General features: G+C 31.0%; 1 protein-coding gene across 15 annotated transcripts in view; it reads left to right on the forward strand.

Annotated features, from left to right (window-relative positions):
* The window catches only part of LOC118180687 (inositol polyphosphate-5-phosphatase A-like), a 205,971-nt gene that overhangs the window by 140,723 nt on the left and 44,569 nt on the right, over window positions 1–20,679 (forward strand). For 11 of the 15 annotated variants that reach the window (XR_015041551.1, XR_015041552.1, XR_015041550.1 and 8 more), the window contains one exon: window positions 8,010–8,122. The exons of 2 other annotated variants lie outside the window; for them this stretch is intronic. Coding sequence is in view for 10 of the 13 variants with exons in the window: in XM_085817993.1 (XP_085674119.1) it covers window positions 8,010–8,122 (113 nt within the window). In the remaining 3 variants the exon portion in view is untranslated. The remainder of the gene's footprint in view (window positions 1–8,009; window positions 8,123–20,679) is intronic. 2 more of the 15 variants (XM_085818000.1, XM_085818001.1) reach the window with 1 other exon arrangement.

Raw genomic sequence — 20,679 nt, forward strand, 5'->3', positions numbered from 1 at the left:
ATTTTCACGGACTTTAGCATCGACTTTTTCGAGAAGTTCGGCGGTCACTGTGCTGGGTCTCCCACTTCGATCTTCGTCGTGAACATTGGTTCGGCCATTTTGAAATCTTATGACCCACTGACGCACTCCACCTTCAGTGATAATGTTGTCCCCATACACTTCACGAAGCTGCCGATAGATTTCTATCGGTTTACAGTTTTTTGCAGTCAGAAACCTTATTACTGAGCGCAGCTCGCGGGATTTTCAATTAACGCAGACATTTCAAACCGTCACAGTATCTGAACGGAGCACAGCACGAACCTCTCACTAGCATGGCTAGATGCAGACTGAGCTGCGCAACGCTCTGACCCCAAGATGGCCGCGCTAGCCCCGCCCCTAGCGGACACAGACGGAAACGTAATCTACTTCCTGGATGGCCCTCGTACATTTGAGATTATACATGTTTGAGTGAGGTTAAAATAGCTCTAACCAAAATGAAATCATCAGCTGTTTTAAAACAAAGGAGGGGGGAATATAATACCAAAAAAGTACTTCATTTGTAAGATTAAATTTTGAATTCTATGAGAAAATTTTGAAGGTGAATTAAAATATTTCTGTAGCATTCAACTTTCAAAGTCATCTTTCATTTAATTGTATATGAGACTTAGTTGATCCCAGGGGCAAATTTAGTAGTATTTATTAATATTTATTAATTTTTTGTTCAGACAGTGTTATATTTTCCCCTTTTGAATAAAAAAGGATTCGAGGCTAATACTATTTCCTTCTGTTGCATGCATAGAAAGTTAATGTTATACGTGCTCATTCAAAGTGAAATTTTTCAAGTGGTTAAGTGTTATCAACCAAAATTTATAACCTTGCATTGCCAAGAAGTTGGAGGTAAAAACACTAAAGAATCTATGGGGCATGTTGAAGAATTCTTAAGGTAAATGTGTTCTTAATTTATTGTATATATTTAATTTTGCAGTTATAGAATTAGATTGTTTCATTACTAATATAATAGGTTTTTAAAATTAAAAAATTGACAAATTATTCTTGATAAATGAACATTTAATACTCACATGTACACAAACACATACGCACGTATAAACCATGTCCAGAAAAGTGATTACACAGCCTTTATTTTCACAACTGTTAATCAAGGATATCTACTTCCAGTTACAAAAAAAGTTTTAAATAACATGAATATTCATGCTTTAGCCCACCCTTTTTTTTTTTTTCTTTTTTGTTCAAAAAATTGAATTTTGCAAATGATACAAAATGTATTTTTTATGCAGTTCCCTGGGGCCTGTAATTCTTACATTCAGGAAATTTATATCCCTGTTATGAAAAATAAAACACAAGCTTAACTTCCAATATGACAAAAATTGTGTAAGATATTTAATTTCAAAATTTGGGATTTTTGGCATCATTGTCAATTTGCCTTGAGATGCCTTATTAATAAATATATTAGAATAATTTGAGGTGATTTTTTTCCTTCGGAAATGTCATTCAGTGGTATTCTTTTGTGGTTTACTAGAGGGTAACCTACTTTAATTTTCAATTATCATCCATATTGTATGCTGAATGAATTATCTAATTAATTGATAAGCTTTCAAATGCTGAGAGGATCTCATTAATTATAAAGTTTTATTATTTTAGAATCATGATATAATATTCATACAATGAAAGTCAAACTAGAAATATTTTTCATTTTAAAATTATTCAAACAGTGCTACGAGTTGGCTGTTTGTCAATACTAAAGTCTTCCAGTGTTTTCTAGTACAGGGGTTCTCTAAGATTTTGTAAATAAAATTTCATTTTTGAAAAGCATTATGTTGAATAATACTTATAACAATTTGCATAGAATGCTTATCAGTTAATCTGTTGGGTCATCTAAAATTTTCTGATGATAAATACAAATGAAACTGAGCAGAAACATAGGAAACCTACATTGAACTTTTTAGCATCATTTTATTCCGAGTTTTTGCCCCTATAATTTTTGTTTTGGTTCTGTGACATCTCTCAAGCACCTGAAAAATTTACATTTTAAAAAATCATTAGGATCATTCTTAAAAGAAGTTATTGACATGTTGTTAAATAATGTAAAAAAAAAAAAAATGAACTGCAGGCTATTCAGAGATTCTTTAAGTAACCTGAAGTGATGCAAATCCAAGAGGGCAAGGTCTTGAATATGGGGGTGGGTGACACAAAACATCTCATCCATGCTCAGTATGTTTTCGTCTGACATTCATCGAAATGTTGGGCCAATCATAGTTGTGATAGAAAGGTTGGTCACTTTTAGGCTCTTTGCATTGATTTTTTTTTTAATATTAAAACTGCCATTTGGAAGCAGTATTTTTCTGAATTCGTCTGATTTGGTGGCAGCAATTTGTAGTATATAATTTCTTTGTAGTCTTTCCATGCACAAAGCATTAATTTTTTTTGGATGCAGTCCCCTTTTGGTATTACTAACCAAAAGAGTTATTTTGGCTAACCTTATGATCTTTCTCATGTAATGTTGCATAGTTCAGAGCTGAAATTTACAGGCTTGTAGTTCTCAAACTACCTTGGAACTGTGTCATAAGAAACAGCACACATTTTGCTGGCAATCTAATTAGCATTTTTTTTTTCCATTTTAAAATAAATGAGCATAATATGACAAAAATAACTTATAGGTTCTCTGTTCTTAGCACTGTTCTGAAAAAAAAAAAAAAAAATTGTGCCCAGCACATTCTAGGTTAGGTTATTTAATTATGGCAAAGCCTCGAGGGCTATCTGCCTAAGAGGAGGGATGCCTTCGTGCAGGACTTTCTAAGGGAAACTGGCTCGTATACACGTTACACATGGGGAAAACCACGAAAACACCCATGCAACCAGCCCGTTCGCAGGATTCGAACCTCGGATCGAAGTACCAGTGTTCAGCGACTTTACCGCTCGGCCGCTGGTGGGCCTCCAGCACATTCTAGAATTATGCAGTGCGAGTAGAAAAGATTGTATTTGAACATGTCCACTTTGATCAAGGTTACTCAGTATCAGAAGTAATAAAATAATAAGAAAACATACTTCAATTTGAACAATGCAGAATTTTTCAGATGATGCAATATTAACATCAGAAACCTTTTTATAAACTTATATATTATCTTCGTCATGTATAAATGTAAACATTGTGTTCAGTTTGTGCATGGTCTCTGAATATGATTTCAAACATGGAAATTAAATAATCTGGTTCAATTTTTTGTATCTGAATTTAAAATTTTATTTTTTATAATTATGAAAAGTGTGAAATATTCTTAAATATAACTGTAGCGATCCAGGATTTGAATAAAAAATTACATTATATAGGTTTTTACATAATTATTTTTCCTTAAATTTAAAAGAGTTTTATGTAATAATATGGTTGCAGTAGCACAGGAAAGTTATTTGCTACCAAAATTTTAAAGTGTTTATGTGTCAAATGTCATATTTTTACCTTTATTGGCAAAAGCAATTTGATGGACAAATATTGGGTATATTCTGCTGTAACTTTGATTTTCAAAAACTCAGCAAATTTTGCACATTGTTGATGGCAATGTTCTAAGCATGGCCAATAACATATTATAAATACGACAGTAATATATCTGAATTTCATGTATGGGAATTTCAAATTTTATGAAAATTCTAATTCAGAGTTAAATAATAATTAAAAAGTAAATAGTTTACTATCTGCAAGATTGCATTTTAACTAAAAATAAAAAAGAAATTTTAACTAAAAAAAATTAAGAATTAAACAATATTATTTTAAAAAGAATTTTTTAAAAATAATATTGTTTAATGCTTCTATGCACTTAACCAGTAAAATCCGAAGATAGTAAAATATATAACAAAAATCAGAAGTTCAAGGAAGGGATATATGTAATAAGCAACACTATAGAAATAAATTTTAATCTAGATTAAAAGTTGTGTAAAGAATGCAGATAAAGTAATTTGAACTCTGAGAACTCTGAGAGGGTTTGGGTATGATTTTGACCTTGTCGCATTTAATTGTTGAATATGGATGCTTGGTGAAGAATTTAACCAAAAATTTGCTATTTTCTTTAATGAAGTGGCTGGCAGAGAACCCGGAGATACCTTTTTTATGTTGAGTAATCATTGTTGATAATTTTCTGGATGTTGAGTCATATATTGAGTTTCTGTGCTAGTATCTTTGCTACAGTTTGGTATAATATATATATGCCTGAAGTATCTACTATGGCAATGTCTGATTTATATGATTATAACGATTTTCAGACTGATGGGACTGGGGTAATGGAAAGTTTATAATCAAATCTTCTAAAGATGGAGTACATATGTGGAGTGATTTGGTACTAGGGAGAAATTCCAATAAATTTGCTATTATTTGATCAGTAATGACTTTATTTTTGTAGAAGTGATTGTAGAAGCTATTTCCCCCCCCCCCCCATTTTTATGGTTGAGTTTTTCCTTATAATCAAGAATATATCTGTTGTTTTTAAACACTTTTAGTTGTAATTATATTCAGTTTCATAAAACTGGTGTGCAACAAAAATTTTTGGCTTATTTTAAGTAAAAGGTTATTTTAAGTAAAAGTTTTAAGCTTTTATTTTTTACTTAAAATGTAACTCTGAAACAAATTTTATAAAAATTGTGAAATATAAGTCTTTACATGCCCCTGTTCCCTATGATTATGTTAGTAAAGATTTACGCTCATTATAAAGAATATGGCATTAATAGTGTGACTCAGGTAGGAAAAGAAATTTACTGAGATGATTATGACATACCATGTCAGCGCAGTTTTGGAAGTTCGGCTAATTTGAAAATTTTAGTAATTTTCTGTAATGAAAATGTCTGTCTGTAAAGTGATTACAGGTTCCTTGAGCAGATGCTGACAAAGTATATATATTCTAAGCCTTGTATGATATGTGTTTTATGTTGCAGTAGTAAGCTGCCCCTGATTTGCAATGTTCATCCTGTAGTTTGATTTCTATGATGAATGAAACAAAGTTCTGCTCAGATTTTTAAACTGTTAAATATAAAAGTCATCAGTGTCACATCATGATATGGTTTATGCTGCCCTGATCGGTATAATATTTAGTAGTCCTGGCTTCTGTATATTTCATTGGGTTTGGGTTTGAATCCTCTGGGAGGCATGATGTTTGTGTGGCTTAATGACATTATAAATATATGGTGAGCTGAAGTCCTGTTGAGTGGCTTAGCGATAGCGATTAGGAAAGAGGGGTATCTTTAGGCCTTACCCTTGGGGGTTGATCTCCATGAAAATCGGGACAGAACTGAGCAAAGTGATCCTGTGGCCTATTATGCTGGTAAAGGCCCATGCAATTTAAAAAGATTCGAAGACAACTATTGATTTAATATGAAAAAACATCTTAATTGCAGATATTTACAAAATTTAGAAGCAGTAGATATGCAAAAATGATAAAGCTTATTTTCAAAACATAAAATTTTACATCAAAAGATTAAAGGTGCTATACAAAATGCTGTTTAGTGGAACTGACTTGCAATGATGTGTAGCAGGTGTTGGCAACCTTTTTTTGGCTGTGGGTTAAAATCAACCACAATGTGTGTATTAAGATGTTTTGGGCCAGTGGTGTTTTCATTTTAAAACCATCAGTTTGGGTGAATTATAAGTTTGTTTGAGAAAATAATTCTAATATGCTTTAAACTTTAAACGTAAAAATTTAAATTACAATTTTACGTATAAAAACAAACGTAAGTGAATTTTATTTATAACATTTTAATAACAAAAGCATCTGAATTTTTGGTGTTTAAGCTCTGCCTGTTCTTACTTAAAATAAATTTTGTGCGTGAAAATATTTGCTTGCATTTATAAGTTGAACAAAATGCCGATTTTTTTCGCTACTGAAGTCATTCTTGGACTACTGAACATCTCAGAGTGCATGAGGAGAATTGAGCTAACAGTATTAATGTTCTCAGATGTCAAAGAATTATAGAACAGCACTGCCAAACTTATCAATTTCTTCTTGAAATTATACTACAATTTAAATTTAAAAATAAAAATGTGTGTTCTTGACTGGAACTTTGTAATCAAACAAAAATGTTATTGTTATTTAGTTTCAATTAATGTTTTTATATATTCTTCAAGTGTTTGTTTCATATTTGCCTTTTACCTTAGTTCTGAAACTGAAGTGGGTTGCTCTGTGACCTGTGGGTCATAGAATGCTCAGACCTGGTGTATAAAATTGTCATCCTTTTTTCATGAAAGTGCCTGCTGTCACAAGGGCCAATTTGAAAGTTTTGCCATATGGTCATTATAATCCTGGTTTTTGGTATCTGTGTTTAGTATCTTTGTCTCCTTTTGTCATTCAACTGATTGTCTGCTTCATTTTAGTGTGCTTGCCCCCCCCCAAAAAAACACCATATACGAGGGATAATATGCAAGTTAGATAAAAAAGTGCAGCCTTAACTTTTAGTCTCAGCAGTGATGCAGTTCTTTCTGAAGAAGTACAGAATTGCCTCAATGAAGGCAATGATGCCTAGATGCATGAGGAGTTATAGTTTTGGTGCTTTTTGGACTTTTCATTGCTATAATTTAAAAAAAAAAACAGTCTTGGTTAGCTTTGAACCATTTTTCTGAATAAATATTAGATGAGAAATTTTACATATTCTGGATGTTTCAGAAGTAAAATATTTAGAAGAAATGTGGGAATACAATTTTTTTTTTTTTTTTTTTTTTTTTTTTTTTTGCTAAAAGTTGGAGAATAGAAAAACTAAAATAATTTAAATGGATTGAATTTCTTTGTTCCCTTTTGTTTTGGGGAGGGTTAGCACTCATTACCTTTTTTTCCTACAGCTTAGAAACCAGCAGAATATAGCTAACACCATGAAATATGTTCTAGAAGAATCGGCATGATTGGTGGAAAAATAAATTACAATAAATAAATAAAAATATAAAATATATCATAAGGGCAAAAATTTTAATGCTTCAGTTTAAAGCATTTTTATAATGAGTTAAGCCATCATGTAATTCCTTTTTTATAGCAATGTTTTTAATTACATAAAGCAATGAAACGGTGCTTGAAAATTTTTCATCATTAATATATTTTCAAAAAACTTAATTTTATGGAATGCCTTTGTGTGTTCCTTATGGTTCCTTGAATATCATGATCTTCCTTTACGGCCATAAAGACTGTTCATCATTTAATACAGCTTTCATGAGTCACACATGTAGCTTGAAAGGTGAAGGTAGAAAATTATAGAGGATTTATTTTCAGCATATAAAATTTCTGAGTTGAATGAATTGTGTGCTTTTAAAAGATATAGAGTGTTCCAAGCTTGTGGCATCATTCTGGATGCTGCTATGTAAAGAATATTCTTAACATCAGCATTCAGTATGTTTAGTGACTATAAGGATGTGATCAAAGTTCATTTCTTAACTATATTTATGTAATATAAAATGAGCTGAAAACTTACCTCATCTGAGAAATCTTGTGAAGAGACCTTGCTTTGATTACAAAAATTAATCTTTATTTATGTATGTTATATTACTCATTTGAGGAATGAACATTGGACATTTTTATTGGTTGTCACTCTAACATCATGTATTTCATAGAACTTGTTATGTAATAATAATGTAACAGGCAGATGCAGACATTCTTTTAATATATTTTGTTAATCGAAAGTGGGAAAACTAACTGACTGGATTCTTGTGCCTCTAGGATTAGAATTATTTGATAGTTAAGCAGAGCAGGTAAATATGATTTTCAGCAAAACAATGTACCTTGTCAAAGATGTCCACATGACCACACACTTTGTTTAAATGTTTATAATATATTTAAATAAAAATTAAATTACTTCAGTGCTATTCTGCTTTGATGTCAGTTTTGGTGAGATTATCCACATTTAATATTTTGTTCTCTCTAAGTTTCTTGCTAAAGCATCTGTAATTGCATACTGATAAGTAATGAAATGTTATAGTGTTTTTACGTTGGTTGTAGAAGTTTTTTTATTTATTCCTTTCAGGAAAGTGTTAAAGTGTATATAATTTGTATTTTTAGAGCTCTCATGACCAGTGAACAGCTGTCTCCTTTTGGTCAGTTAAGGATATTTCTTGATGAAGATATCAGATGTCCAGAAAAATATACAGTAAGAAACATAATCAGTTATTTTTGTAAGCCTTAAAAATGTTTCCTATTAAATTCTTTGTTTTCCTTGCATATTGCTTTTATTAAAAGCATTTTCATAACAAATCTTTGGTTCTTACTCTGCATTAATTTAATCCCTCTAGTTTCTTTTGATCAAATAGCTGGCAAACATATTTCAAGGGGACTATGAATTACTAAACTCTTGGTGTATTGGGGTAATACTGTGGAACATGCTTATGGTTAACTAAAAATCATTTAATCTGAGGCAAAAACACAGGAAAATAGAATTACCCATATTATAATACAAGTAACAGAAAAATACTAAGCAGTTTATCTGTATTTTCACCTAATCAATCTTCAGATTTTTTTTTTTTTTTTTTTTTTTGACTGTGTAAAATTAAATCATCATTAAATTAAATTAGTAATGGATCACACTTAAAAACAAAAAGAATAATGTATGAACAACACTTGTTTTTCAGTTGAAGTCGTTATGTACCAAATTTTGGCTGTGCACTTGATTTATTTCTATAAATGAGCAATTTTAACTAATAATGTTCATATGTTCCACAGTACCTACAATTACTTTATATATTTTGCATTAAAAACCATTCCCAAAAACTATGATGTCATAAGCCATCACTCTTGTTATCACTCTTGAGATTTAGTACTTCATAATTTTTAATGTAGATATTTTGAGTTTTTATGTATTTTTGCCTTCTCGCAAAGTGAGAACTGAATTAATTAAATGAGAAATACTCAATCGTCTGTGAAAAACTGTTTCTGTTTTGTTTTGTTTGCTTAATTTCTTTTATACATAGTTCTAGCTTTATTATAGTATTTGAATAGAACATGTAGCAACAATTAGATAATTCTTTAAATGATATACATTTTGTGCATTCTGAGTTATAATGTGAATGAAATATAATACTGTTAAGTAAACCTAGCGCCAGAGTGTCGCTATGGTAAACAAAGTGAATTTTAAAGAATGCATTTATTCTATTGTGGTTTATGCGCTGTCGGCGAAGTAGGTTTAATTCAATCTAATAAGTTTAAATAAAATGCAAGAAAAAATGCGTGTAATTTAACATTCCGTACCAGGAAGTCATGTGGTGTACACATCAGATTTTTTTATTGGTATGTCAAGGGGTTCAGACGTTTATTTTATTTGTATGTCAAGAGGTAAATGTAATAATTTAATATACGAATAAGAATTATTTATTTAAAAATGGTTTGTTTTATTGTGATTTAACCTTTTTAAGTGAGTGAAATTTAATGAGAGTATTAGAGGACTTGCATTTATGTCCAAATCCTGTGATTTCAAATGAGTTAGGAAATTGTACTTGTATTTTTAAATTTCTCTGATTTTAAAAAAGTTTAGATTTTACAATATTAATTTCACACTATTATGAGATCTGAATATACTGTAGCCATTTTATTTGGAAATAAGACGTCTGTCAGAAAAGAATTACTTTTAATTCTTAATGAACATTTACATTTCTAATAATTTCATTATAGCTTATTTCTTTTTCATTTAAATATTAGAGAAAAATATCTGTGCTCTGAGCTTGTCATTTCACCCTTACAATATACCGTATTTCTTCATGTATTCCCCCCTCTCCTATTTTATCTCCTAGCCTTTTAGGACCTGATTTTGAAGATTTAAAAAATATTTGCATGATTTCCTTTCCTTGCTGCATTCAAAGAACAAGCTTCCCTAAAATTTAAAATGGATTCTTCCACATGGTGATTGTTTTCATTTATGCAAACCCTTGGAAACTACTTGTGAAGGTCACACGGAACCTTTCCCTTAAATTTTTAATCCATTGTTCCCACCAAGCCAGTTTTCACCAGACAAGCCGATTTTTAGATTTGTGATCTGAATTAATTGTCAGTTTGTCCGGTTTTTATAAAAATTATGATTAAATAAAGTAAATTTGCAAAAATATTTTTGAGTATTTTGTTGGAACAGATAATGAATATAACTTGACCTTTATCTAAACTGATCTAAAGGTTTCGAGTGACAAAATGTGAAATTTTTAATTTCTAACCTGAAAATATTTATTGTAAAGTGAATGTTAGTTTCACTTTATAAGTTTTTAATTTCTGTTTTAATTATTCAGTCATTCAACCAGTTCTGAATATACATATATATTATAGTATATATGGTAAATGCATAAATTAAAGAAAATAAACAGTTAAAGAGATAAAATTCACAATTTTTGCCTTGTTGCTGTCTAAACCTTTTGTTTAACTTAGACAATTATAGTTTCTTTACTATTGAATTTTATAGTAAAGCAAAAGCAGACAGAGCAGTTTATTAATTTTAACATAATTAATTAGTTCAATATTTTTAATAAATAATTATAAATAATAAATGTAATAATAGAAATATTTACTTTCTATTCACCATAAATTTGGAACAAAATAGGTTAATTTTTTAAATTAAATATTTCATTTAAAAATATGCTGGTCAGAAGTTTTAAAAAGGTAGCAACACTGTATTGAACTTCGTGCCAGACCAATACAAGAACCAACTAGCCACAGTTTAGCAAACATGAGCGGTCAGTCAATCTAGTTTGAGTCAGCTGCACATTCAGCTTCTCTAATTATTTATGGATGATTTGAGGCCTAAGGAGTAGTAGAGAAAACAATAAGAATAAGTAGAGAAAACAATAAGAATAAGAACAATAAGAATGTATGAGATTAAAGTTATAGATAAGTTAAAATGAAGATATATTATTAGGTACTGTAATGCTGCTATGTATTCTTCTTGGAATGTAGGTTTCCTTTTAAAGAAATAATAATATTTACATGTTGCTTATTTATGACTACTCTTTTTCATTTCTTAATTTCTTAGCTGTAGCTGCATCGTTTGGAAATTAAATTATTCACATTATTTCCCCCCCCCTTTTTTTTTTTTTTTTTTTTTTTCTGTTAGTAAAAGAAAAAGGGGAAAATATGTGAGGAAACATAGTGTGTTAGTTTTATTATGTGATGTTTCATAATTTAGTTTTGTCAAATAGAGCATTTGAGTGCAAAATTTAAAAAATGATTGTTTTGAAGGTCTTCTGAATTTTACAACAATTTCAGTTGTAAATGTTATGATGTTTGGAACTGAAATTTAATTTTAATTTTCTTTCAGTATTTATGCCTGTGCAAAATTTAAAAACTGATTGTTTTGAAGGTCTTCGGAATTTTACAATAATTTCAGTTGTAAATTTTATAAAATTTAGAACTGAAATATAATTTTAGTTTTCTTACAGTATTTATGCCTGTGTCATTCTTTTTTTGTTAGGAGATTTCAAACATAAGTATTCATTTAAATTTTTTCTAAAGCCTGCTCTTACATTTTATGAGAAATATTTTGAACATTAAACTCTAGTAGAATTGCTTTTCTTAAGTGAATCTTTGACCTGCTGTGTAAAGGATAAGCCAAGCATGAGGAACATCCAAGTCCAAATTTAATTTAATGTAGGTATTTAAGCCTCAAGTTGTAATGTAGCATGTACAGAAAATTATATATTTATATATACTCACACTGTACAGTTTCGATAATCTGCATACTTTGGGACTAATGGTTGTTCAGGTTGTGCTGATAATAGGTTATAACTTTCTGACTTTTGTTTACATTTTGCTCTTTCTAATTTCTATATTATATGTATAGATTATTTGCTCATGAATAAGTAAAATGCACTCATACCTTAATTATTTTTTAATACAGATAGATCTGTTCTTAAAAACCGGTACAAGTGTCGAAAAACATAATGGAGAGATAAAATAGGAAAATATTTTAAGAAAGTGAAGAATGCTTTTCAAAATATGCATCCGATAATTTTGTTGAAAGGAAAACTGCATCTTTTAAAGTTATTTTTACACTCTTAAATGAGAGAAAAAGATTATTAATAAAAAATTACAAATAACTACACAGCTCACAAACACCCTGTTAATAAGGCTTTCCCTAAATTGAATCTGTTTGTTGATTTCAATATTATATTCTGCGTAGGCACATTTTGATTAATGACACTACCAGAATTACTGGAATTAAAATTTTAAACTTATAGGAAATCTCTCCCCTCTTTAGGCTCTTTTTCACTATCATATTTTCTATTTTTAGAGCCAGAAGAAGCTTTACAAGGGCTGTTTTCAAAAGCATGTGTGTATTCTTCCACTGATGTAAACATGCTCATTTTGTGAAATGTAAATAAATGAGCTGTGAACAGCAAAATGGCACTGAAAACATGCATAAAGGAATTTTTGACATATGTCACGTTTTAGAGTGTCATAAATTTGTATGCTAAATAAATTCAAAATTAATAACAACAGTGGAGTATGTAACCAAAATATGGATTTATATGAAGCAAAAAAGTATTCAGCATGGTGTTCAGTCCTGTGGTTGCTCTTCATTTCCTGCACACTTGTCCTCAAGGGGTTAAAGAAGCATTGTACTGCAGTTTCTGTCTTTCTTTATTTATTTAATTAGTGAAAAGGTAAATTGCTACTTTTTATTTTTATGCACATATTGCTTTAAATATTTTTACAATATTCTTTTATTCTAAAGTGCTTAACATGGTGATCTCTTGAAAGTGGAATCTGATTTAATGTTATAATGGTAGAAAACCTTTTCTTTATGATAAAGCTCATGGTTATGATGTGACTGATTCAAGTCTCACTCTAGACATTGGCTCTTTCTCTATTAAGGTACAGAAAGTCACTATTAAAAAAAAGGCATTAATGCACTATAAGTTGCAGGGCAAATGAAGAAACTTTTAATAAAATCGTAACAGCAGACACCTAATGTTTAATGATTGGTTACTTCAAAAAGTCCATATGATTATCCAAATTTGCTGTTGTAGAACATTTAACATGTGTTATCATAATTGGTGGTAGTAGTCTTTAAGTTCAGTTCTAAGTGGTTCAGAATATTACACAGGAGAGTAGACTATTTCTGAAGGAGTGTTCAATTACATGTTATGAGCAACAATCATGCTTGTATTTATTAAACTCTGTGGTTATCTATGTTGCTGTGATATGCTATTACAGGATTCGTACAGTCCTTAAAAGTCCTTAATTTTTTTGGAATCAATTTTTGGTCCTTAAAAGTCCTTAATTTTGGCCCAAATCAGTAGAAGGTCCTTAATTTTAATCATCTGAAATTTCTGTGTTGTTTTTACGACTGCCATTTTGAGTGTGAATTAGCATTTTGGAGAAATATTTTTTTGCGATTCACTGATGTTTTTTTTTTTTTTTTTTTTTTGAATGGGTTTATGGGTTGTAATTTGTTTGTATTTCTAATATTTACTCGAGTTTCATGGGATACTCGAGTTTCTAAGCAAGAAGTGAAACATCAGCATTTCGAATTTCATTTTTGGTAATAAAGAGCTCTTAAACAATTTTCGCTTTTGGGGATGTGAATTCTTTTATTAAGCAGTTCTAAATTTGTCGACTTGTCAACATTTTGGCAATTTTAACGTCAGTTTATATAGAAAATTTTTAATTCTGAAATCTGGGAATTTTTCGACGATTTTTTTTTTAAACATTGTAACATTGATAAATTTCATTAAAATAATGGTAATATATTGAAATTATATTTTAAAAATAACATTAAAATAAACAATTTTTATTTTTCGCTGTTATATTATAAAGTTTCATTTTGGCAACTTATTATACAATATTTTAAATCTGAAAAATAAACAAGGTATAATGCTATAAAGCACATTTTACAAAACAGCTCTTAGCAAATGCAAAGTTAGCTGTGTAATTAATTAAAAAGTCTCCTTTTTAATTTTTCATAGTAAGCGTTTTTCCGATGTAATTCTCTCAGAATATTCAAAATTCTCAGAATATGCGTCAGTTTTCTTTATAAAATTAATTTTATACTTTTATCCCCCCCTTTTTTTCCCCCAAAATATTTCTGGCTCTTTGCTGTTACAAAATTGGTTGGGATAATTTTTCTTTAGTATTTTTGACATTGCAGTTTGGAAAATTTAGAAGGATTTGAAGGCAAGATTTATAGACCCTCGATTCTAGATGATTTGAGAAATATGTGACAAAGTGAAAAATGTCTCCATGGTATAAACGCGTAATGGATGTATTTTACAGAAAGTTTGCGATTAATTTCTTACTTTTTGGAGAACGTCTGGAAGAACAATGAAGGCATAATATTTGAATGTTTTACTCCTGCTACTAGAATCTTTTTCTTAACATGTTTATCTTCCCTTTATTTTCTCTACTTTTCACTAGACACAAGCATGGAAAATATCAAAAATGCTTCTAATCTTATCACTTGGAAAGAAAGGAAAGATTATAGAAAGGGATTTTTTAATTAATAAAGAAATAAAAAACTTACAATTTAAAAGGTCCATCTAATATGTCTTAGTGCATCATACACAGAGCTGGCACTAGAAATTTTCCCATCTGATTCAATCTCTGTGGATCCTAAATTCAACTGCATAGTACCTTTCTAAATTCTACTTCCAATGCCTGCTCTAAATTATAAAAGTTTTGCTATTTCTAGATTTTGTTGTTTGGTGTGTCACTAAATTCTAAAAATTCTGCCACACCATCTCTGTAACCGGTCTTTACCATATATATTTCATATTTCTTCTGAATTTCGTATTACTAAAGAAATTAAATTCGTCACTTTTTTCTATACATTCTAAATGCATTTAGTGTTTTTTGGAAAAACAGACATCTTTAATTAAATCCAAAAATTCTAAAATGAAAAGGAAACATGCTGAAGAAAGAAACTGACTACATAAAGAAAATTATTCTTCAAAGATATGTGCAGTTATTATGTAAATTACCCAATTATTTATAATTTCAACCTTTACTATAATTTTCCATTTCTGTTTCCTCATATGATAGGGTTACTGAACCAGATTAAATTAAATTGTACAATCTTTGACCACTAGTCCACATTTTTAGTTTGAATTTGTGTTTAATTACGTCACCGTGAGCTGTAATAGATTTTGTTAGCACATCATTTATGCATGCATTTATGTTTTAAGTTCTTTTTAAATAAGAGGCTTATTTAAACCTTTGTCTGATATTGTAGTTACTTTCAGACTTAGTGATAATTTGCTTGACATCTGTCTGGAGGGTTTTGGACTGTTTAGCTTTTACCAGATCAAGTAAACCCTCATAGGTACATTGTGGAGTGGTTGACAAGTTAGGAGATAAAGCATGCAGAAACTAGTGAGAGCATTGGTTTGCATATTAGCAAACTAGCCAAAATGTTTGAGAAGGCTTCAAATTAAAATGACGGATAAATATTTTGTTGAGTGTTGTTGTTACAAACATACATGTTTTGTAGCATTTAATGTGTAATTTTTCTAATATTATTTAAGAATCAGTGTCATAAATTACATGTATTTTAAACTGTGAAATTTTATTAGATTTTGATTTTAATAGGGCTTTTTTAACAAATATTGTTGGAAAAAAAATTTAATAGTGGCCATGTAAATGCATAGTGACTAAGGTTACCTATTTACCTAATTTAATTATTTATAACTAACTGCTTGCCCTTAAAAATTATCTCCATGTATTAAAGCGAGTTATTGCCTTTCATTAATCACTTGCGCTAAAAAGACGTGCCACGCACGTCAAGATGCTTTTGTCTCAAACCATGCCTAAAAATGAAAATAACGTGGTGCACACGTCGCCTAACAACGAGATTGTTTATTTCTCGAGTTACAGTTCTGGATTGTACTCACAGATGCGGAGCTGCGTAAATGAGACACTTTACCGCTTGTTATATTGTAGCGCATGGCACCGCAACCGTGAAGTTTAGTCGTAGCGCCAGTGGTTAATATTCACTGTGGTCACAAGATAAAACACAAAAATGTAGAAATTCAAGTAAAACTTATTCTTTGCATCTAGTGAGACTTAAAATAATACAACTTATCAACTTTGGTGCTTGAATGGCTTATTGGAACCTGAAAGTATATTAACTGGGTTACAACCCGTGGAATTCTGCACAAAGCTATGACACTAACTGCATCAAACAGAGCTTGACTAACTTTCAACACTTGCTAACCGTGCCTACATCAGGCCTTTCAAGTTTGTTCTAATCAGCAGGTCTCTCTCTAGACAAGCAGCAGCAGTGATAATATTCAGTCTTTTGTTATGAATCATGCTGATTATGATCTTACTTCTCATTTTAACCTCTGCCGTTTGACATAAAATCTACCTGTTATTAAACCTCTACACCAGCAGTTCTCAACCTTTTGACTAACGTGTACCATCTAAACAAAAATTGAAACCCTTTAGTACCATTACTACAAAGTACTACCACCATCAATCTTGAACAAAGCGCAGATCACATAAATTTACGAGTGTTAAGAGAAAAAACTCAATCAGGATGTTGGGATTTTAACTTTTGAAAAAAATAGTTTAAAATACTTTGCTTCTTTGTGTACCACCTATTTTTTTCTTGCATACCACCAGTGGTACACGTACCACTGGTTGGGAACCTCTGCTCTAGACTGATCAAGTATGTGACAAAATGAGACATAAAAAAAAATCAACATAAAGCTAACTATTAGTAAAACGTAAATGTCACTTATCTTCTTTCAAATATGTCCAACCTCTTACTTAATATTTATAAAAAACTTAATATTTATTTGTTTACCTTGTTAAAAATTTCTTTCAATGTAAGTTGTTTAAGTTGCTTTGTTCTTTGTGCTTATACTTTCTCTTTAATTCTGTAGACAGACATAATCTCTTGTTTAGTTACATTGTGGATGTCCTGTAACTGCTGTTTCGAGAATTCTGACTAACTTGTCAATCAAAATTTTCTCATTTTCAGTAACTTCTCTGTAACTTTCTTCACAAACAGTAGTGGTATTTTCTGGATCTAGAACCATGCTACAGATTTCGCCATTCATTAATTGATTGATGATTGAGAAGCATTGTCATCACAATGAAAACCTTCTTTTATATTATCTTCATTTATTATTGCATATCCACATTTCTCTACAAAATCCGTTAATTGGAAAATTTCACCTTTGTTTTGTGATATCTGAAAACCTTTAAAATTAGCAGCTATCATCATCAAATTTAGCTATCCTACACCATACATATTTGGCTATGCATCATGGGCTTGGCGATTAACGACAAATTGTTCCGTTAAATTTTATGTTGTTTCTAATGCGCACTGAGACAATTAAGCCTGAATTGTATTAGTTTAGTTATTTATTATACTTTTGCCCATTTCTTGCACATGTGTAAGGCTTATCAGAGTTCTGAATAAATAAATTCCCACATATACTTAAGCCTTATTGAGGGCCGGCACTAGATATCTTACTGCCTGATGCAGTCTCTGTGGGTCCTAAATTCTGCGACTCGATGCAACCATATGGGCGCTGGTTCTGGGTTTATATGAATAACAAATCGTTTGTTCTTAATTCAAATAGCCCTAAATGTAATCTTTGGATCTATGAGTATCATCAACAAAATCTATGTTTAGCGTATGGAAAGAAATTGTTGGTAAATTTTTCCTCGTCAACATTTTTAGCACATTTAACTTAAATCTGTAATCATTGACAAGCGTAATGTCAACATAAAAGGTTACCATACTCCTTTATTATTCAATTACTAACATAAAAAAATTGTTTAGGCATCGCTACGTGAGTCATTACTCAAGTTGTCATGTTTTGATAAACATGCAGTGATGAAAGGAAAGTACAATAAATAATGATTTGCAAAGTTGACATCAGATGAATGATGGATCTATGTGGAATTTTTCCATTTGAGATGTGTGCCTAGCAGATAGGCAGCAACAGAGCCAAATTACTGGTCATACAAATTTACACTAAAATGATTCTTTCTTCAATAACAAGGTATTTTATGTAGTGTTGAAGTGAAATTAAGAATTGGGACTCTCCAGATGTTTTATTATGCGCAGAGGGGGAAATCAAATATGCATGTGTAAAGCCTACGAGTAAAAATGTTTTGGAGGTTTTTGATGTCCGAATTTTAGATCATTCCAGATAATGGACATCCAGATTTTGGATTTTGTACTGTATTTATTTGTTTACTTTATTAAACATTTCTTTCATTGTAAATTGTTTGAGTTGCTTCGTTATTTGTGCTTATACTTTCTCTTCAGTTCTATAGACGGACATAATTGTTCAGTTACAAAGTTTTGCTGTTCAAGTACTGTAGTTGGTATGTCAAGAATTCCGACTAACTTGTCGCCCACCAGCAGCCGAGCGGTAACGTTCCTGAACACTGGTAGTTCAGTCCGAGGTTCAAATCCCGCGATAGGCCTGGCTGCATTGGTGTTTTCGGGGTTTTCCCCATGTTTAACTATCATACGAGCCAGTTTCTCTTAGAAAGTCCTCCACGAAGGCATCCCTCCCCTTAGGCAGATAGCCCTAGTGTGCTTTGCCATAATTAAATACACCACATCACCACCGACTAACTTGTCAATCGAAATTTTTTCAGTTTCAATAACTTCTGTGTTCTTTCTTCACTATTGGTAGTGGTATTTTCTGGATTTAGAATCATACTACAAATTTCGCTGTCCGTTAATTGATTGATGATTGGAGCATTGTTATTGCAATGAAAAACTTCTGTTATATCATCTTTGTTTATTACCACTTCTCCACATTTCATTTAAAAATCCATTACTTGGAAAATTTAACCTTTGGTTTAAGATATCTGAAAGCCTTCACATTTGCGGCTGTCATCTTCATCATCCTTAACATGAAATGTTGGCCATAAATTATGCCAAGCAGTTTTTAAAGTATCTGAAGAGACCCAAGATCGTGTGATGCTCCAGAAAGTAGATTTTACGCTAAAATATTTCAGAAATTCTTGAATAGTCTTGCCATTGTTCAAGAAGTGTAACAAGGATTGAAAAAATTCTAATTTATATTTGCATTTTCAGCATGCACACTATTCTGATAATATCCATAGGCTGAATGATGGACGTACAATTTGGAGGAAAAAATAATACGGTTACTTTGTCTTTTGCTAAAATTTTGAGTGGCATATGAGCCAAAGAGTTGTCTACAATCAGAACAATTTTTACGTCAGGCCTCCGTAAACCAACCGAATTCTTCCAAGCCTTGGGTATGAAATAATTTTCAAACCAACCATTCATTAACACTTTTGTCACCCATGTTCTTTTATTTGCATGATATATGATGGGAAACATTTTACTCCTTTAAATTCTTGATGTCCTGTATTTTTTCCAATTACGAAAAGTTTACACTTGTGCGTTCCTGCAGCATCTGCACATGCAAAAATTGTTAATCTCGCTTTGAAATCTTCGACACGAGTTGGAGTCTTTTCTGTAAAGGTGTCCAAGGTAATTTACGGTACATATTGCTCTAAAAGACCAGTTTCATCTGTGTTGCAAATTTGTTCTGGAGATAACTTTTAACTAATGAGTTCAATGAATTCATCTGCAAATAGTTCATCATAATTGTTTCACCTGAAATTCTTAATTGCCTTATACTATGGCGATTTTTAAATTTAGTTAACCAACCTGTCGAATATGTTTAGTTTGTAAGTTCATTTCTTAGTCAAATAATTTAGTTTGAGCCATTAGCATTTTATCCGTCAATGGCATGCCTCGCTGTGACACCGTCTGACCCATTCAGTCATCACTTTGCCATAATCTTCACTTTTTGCATAACGAATAATTTTTCTGTTATGCGAGTTTGTTATATTATGTTTGTGGGTGTTGGAATCCACAAAAAATTCAAAAAGTTTCTTTTTCTGTTATCTTATGTCATATACAGTTGGCTTTCAAATGCCATACTCCTCGCATAATTTTGAGACAGGTATACCTTTATCCATTTTTTGCAGCAATTCCATTTTTTGTTTATTGGACTTCGAAGTAGGTTTTCGCTTTTTAGATCCTGTTGCAACTCCAGAATAAGTAACTCTTTTCGACATAATTGAAAGTTGAAACTTTAATTTTTTATAAAATTGCTGTAATAAAAATAGCCTGCAAAAAAAATAATAAGCTGGATCAAACTAGAAGGTTAAGGAACTGCACAAGCTGCTACATGAATTGAAATTCCTTGGAATCGAAATCATTTTAGCCTAATTTAATGGCGTCCGCCATACACTATTGGCTATGTATTATGAGATTGATGATGAAAGACAAGTTGTTCCGCTTAATTTTGTCTTGCCTCTATAGCACACTGAGGCAATTAAGCCATAATTATTAGTTATTTATTATGCTCATGTCTATTTATTACACATGTTTAAGACTTATCGGAGTCCTGAACAAATAATTCCCGCAGATACTTGAGGCTTATCAAGGGCCAGCACTAGATATCTTATCGCCTGGTGCAGTCTCCATGGGTCCTAAAGTCTCCTACCATGCACTTCCCCCCAAGTTCTAAATTTTTGCCACCCCTAAATTTTGGATCCCAGAGCTTTCTTTAAATTCCAGATATCCTTTTATCCCTTAATTTTGTTGCTCGGTGCTTCTCTAAATTCCAACAATCTTTTCTTCCATATATTCTGCCTCCAGGTGCGACCATACAATCTCGGGACCATACAATCTCGGTAACATTTATGTGTTAAACAATTAGCACTACATGTAATCTTTTGACCTATGAGC

This window comes from Stegodyphus dumicola, chromosome 6 (genome assembly GCF_044657685.1).
Source record: "Stegodyphus dumicola isolate Sdum_Otavi_A_Nest chromosome 6, ASM4465768v1".
NCBI lineage: Eukaryota > Metazoa > Arthropoda > Arachnida > Araneae > Eresidae > Stegodyphus > Stegodyphus dumicola.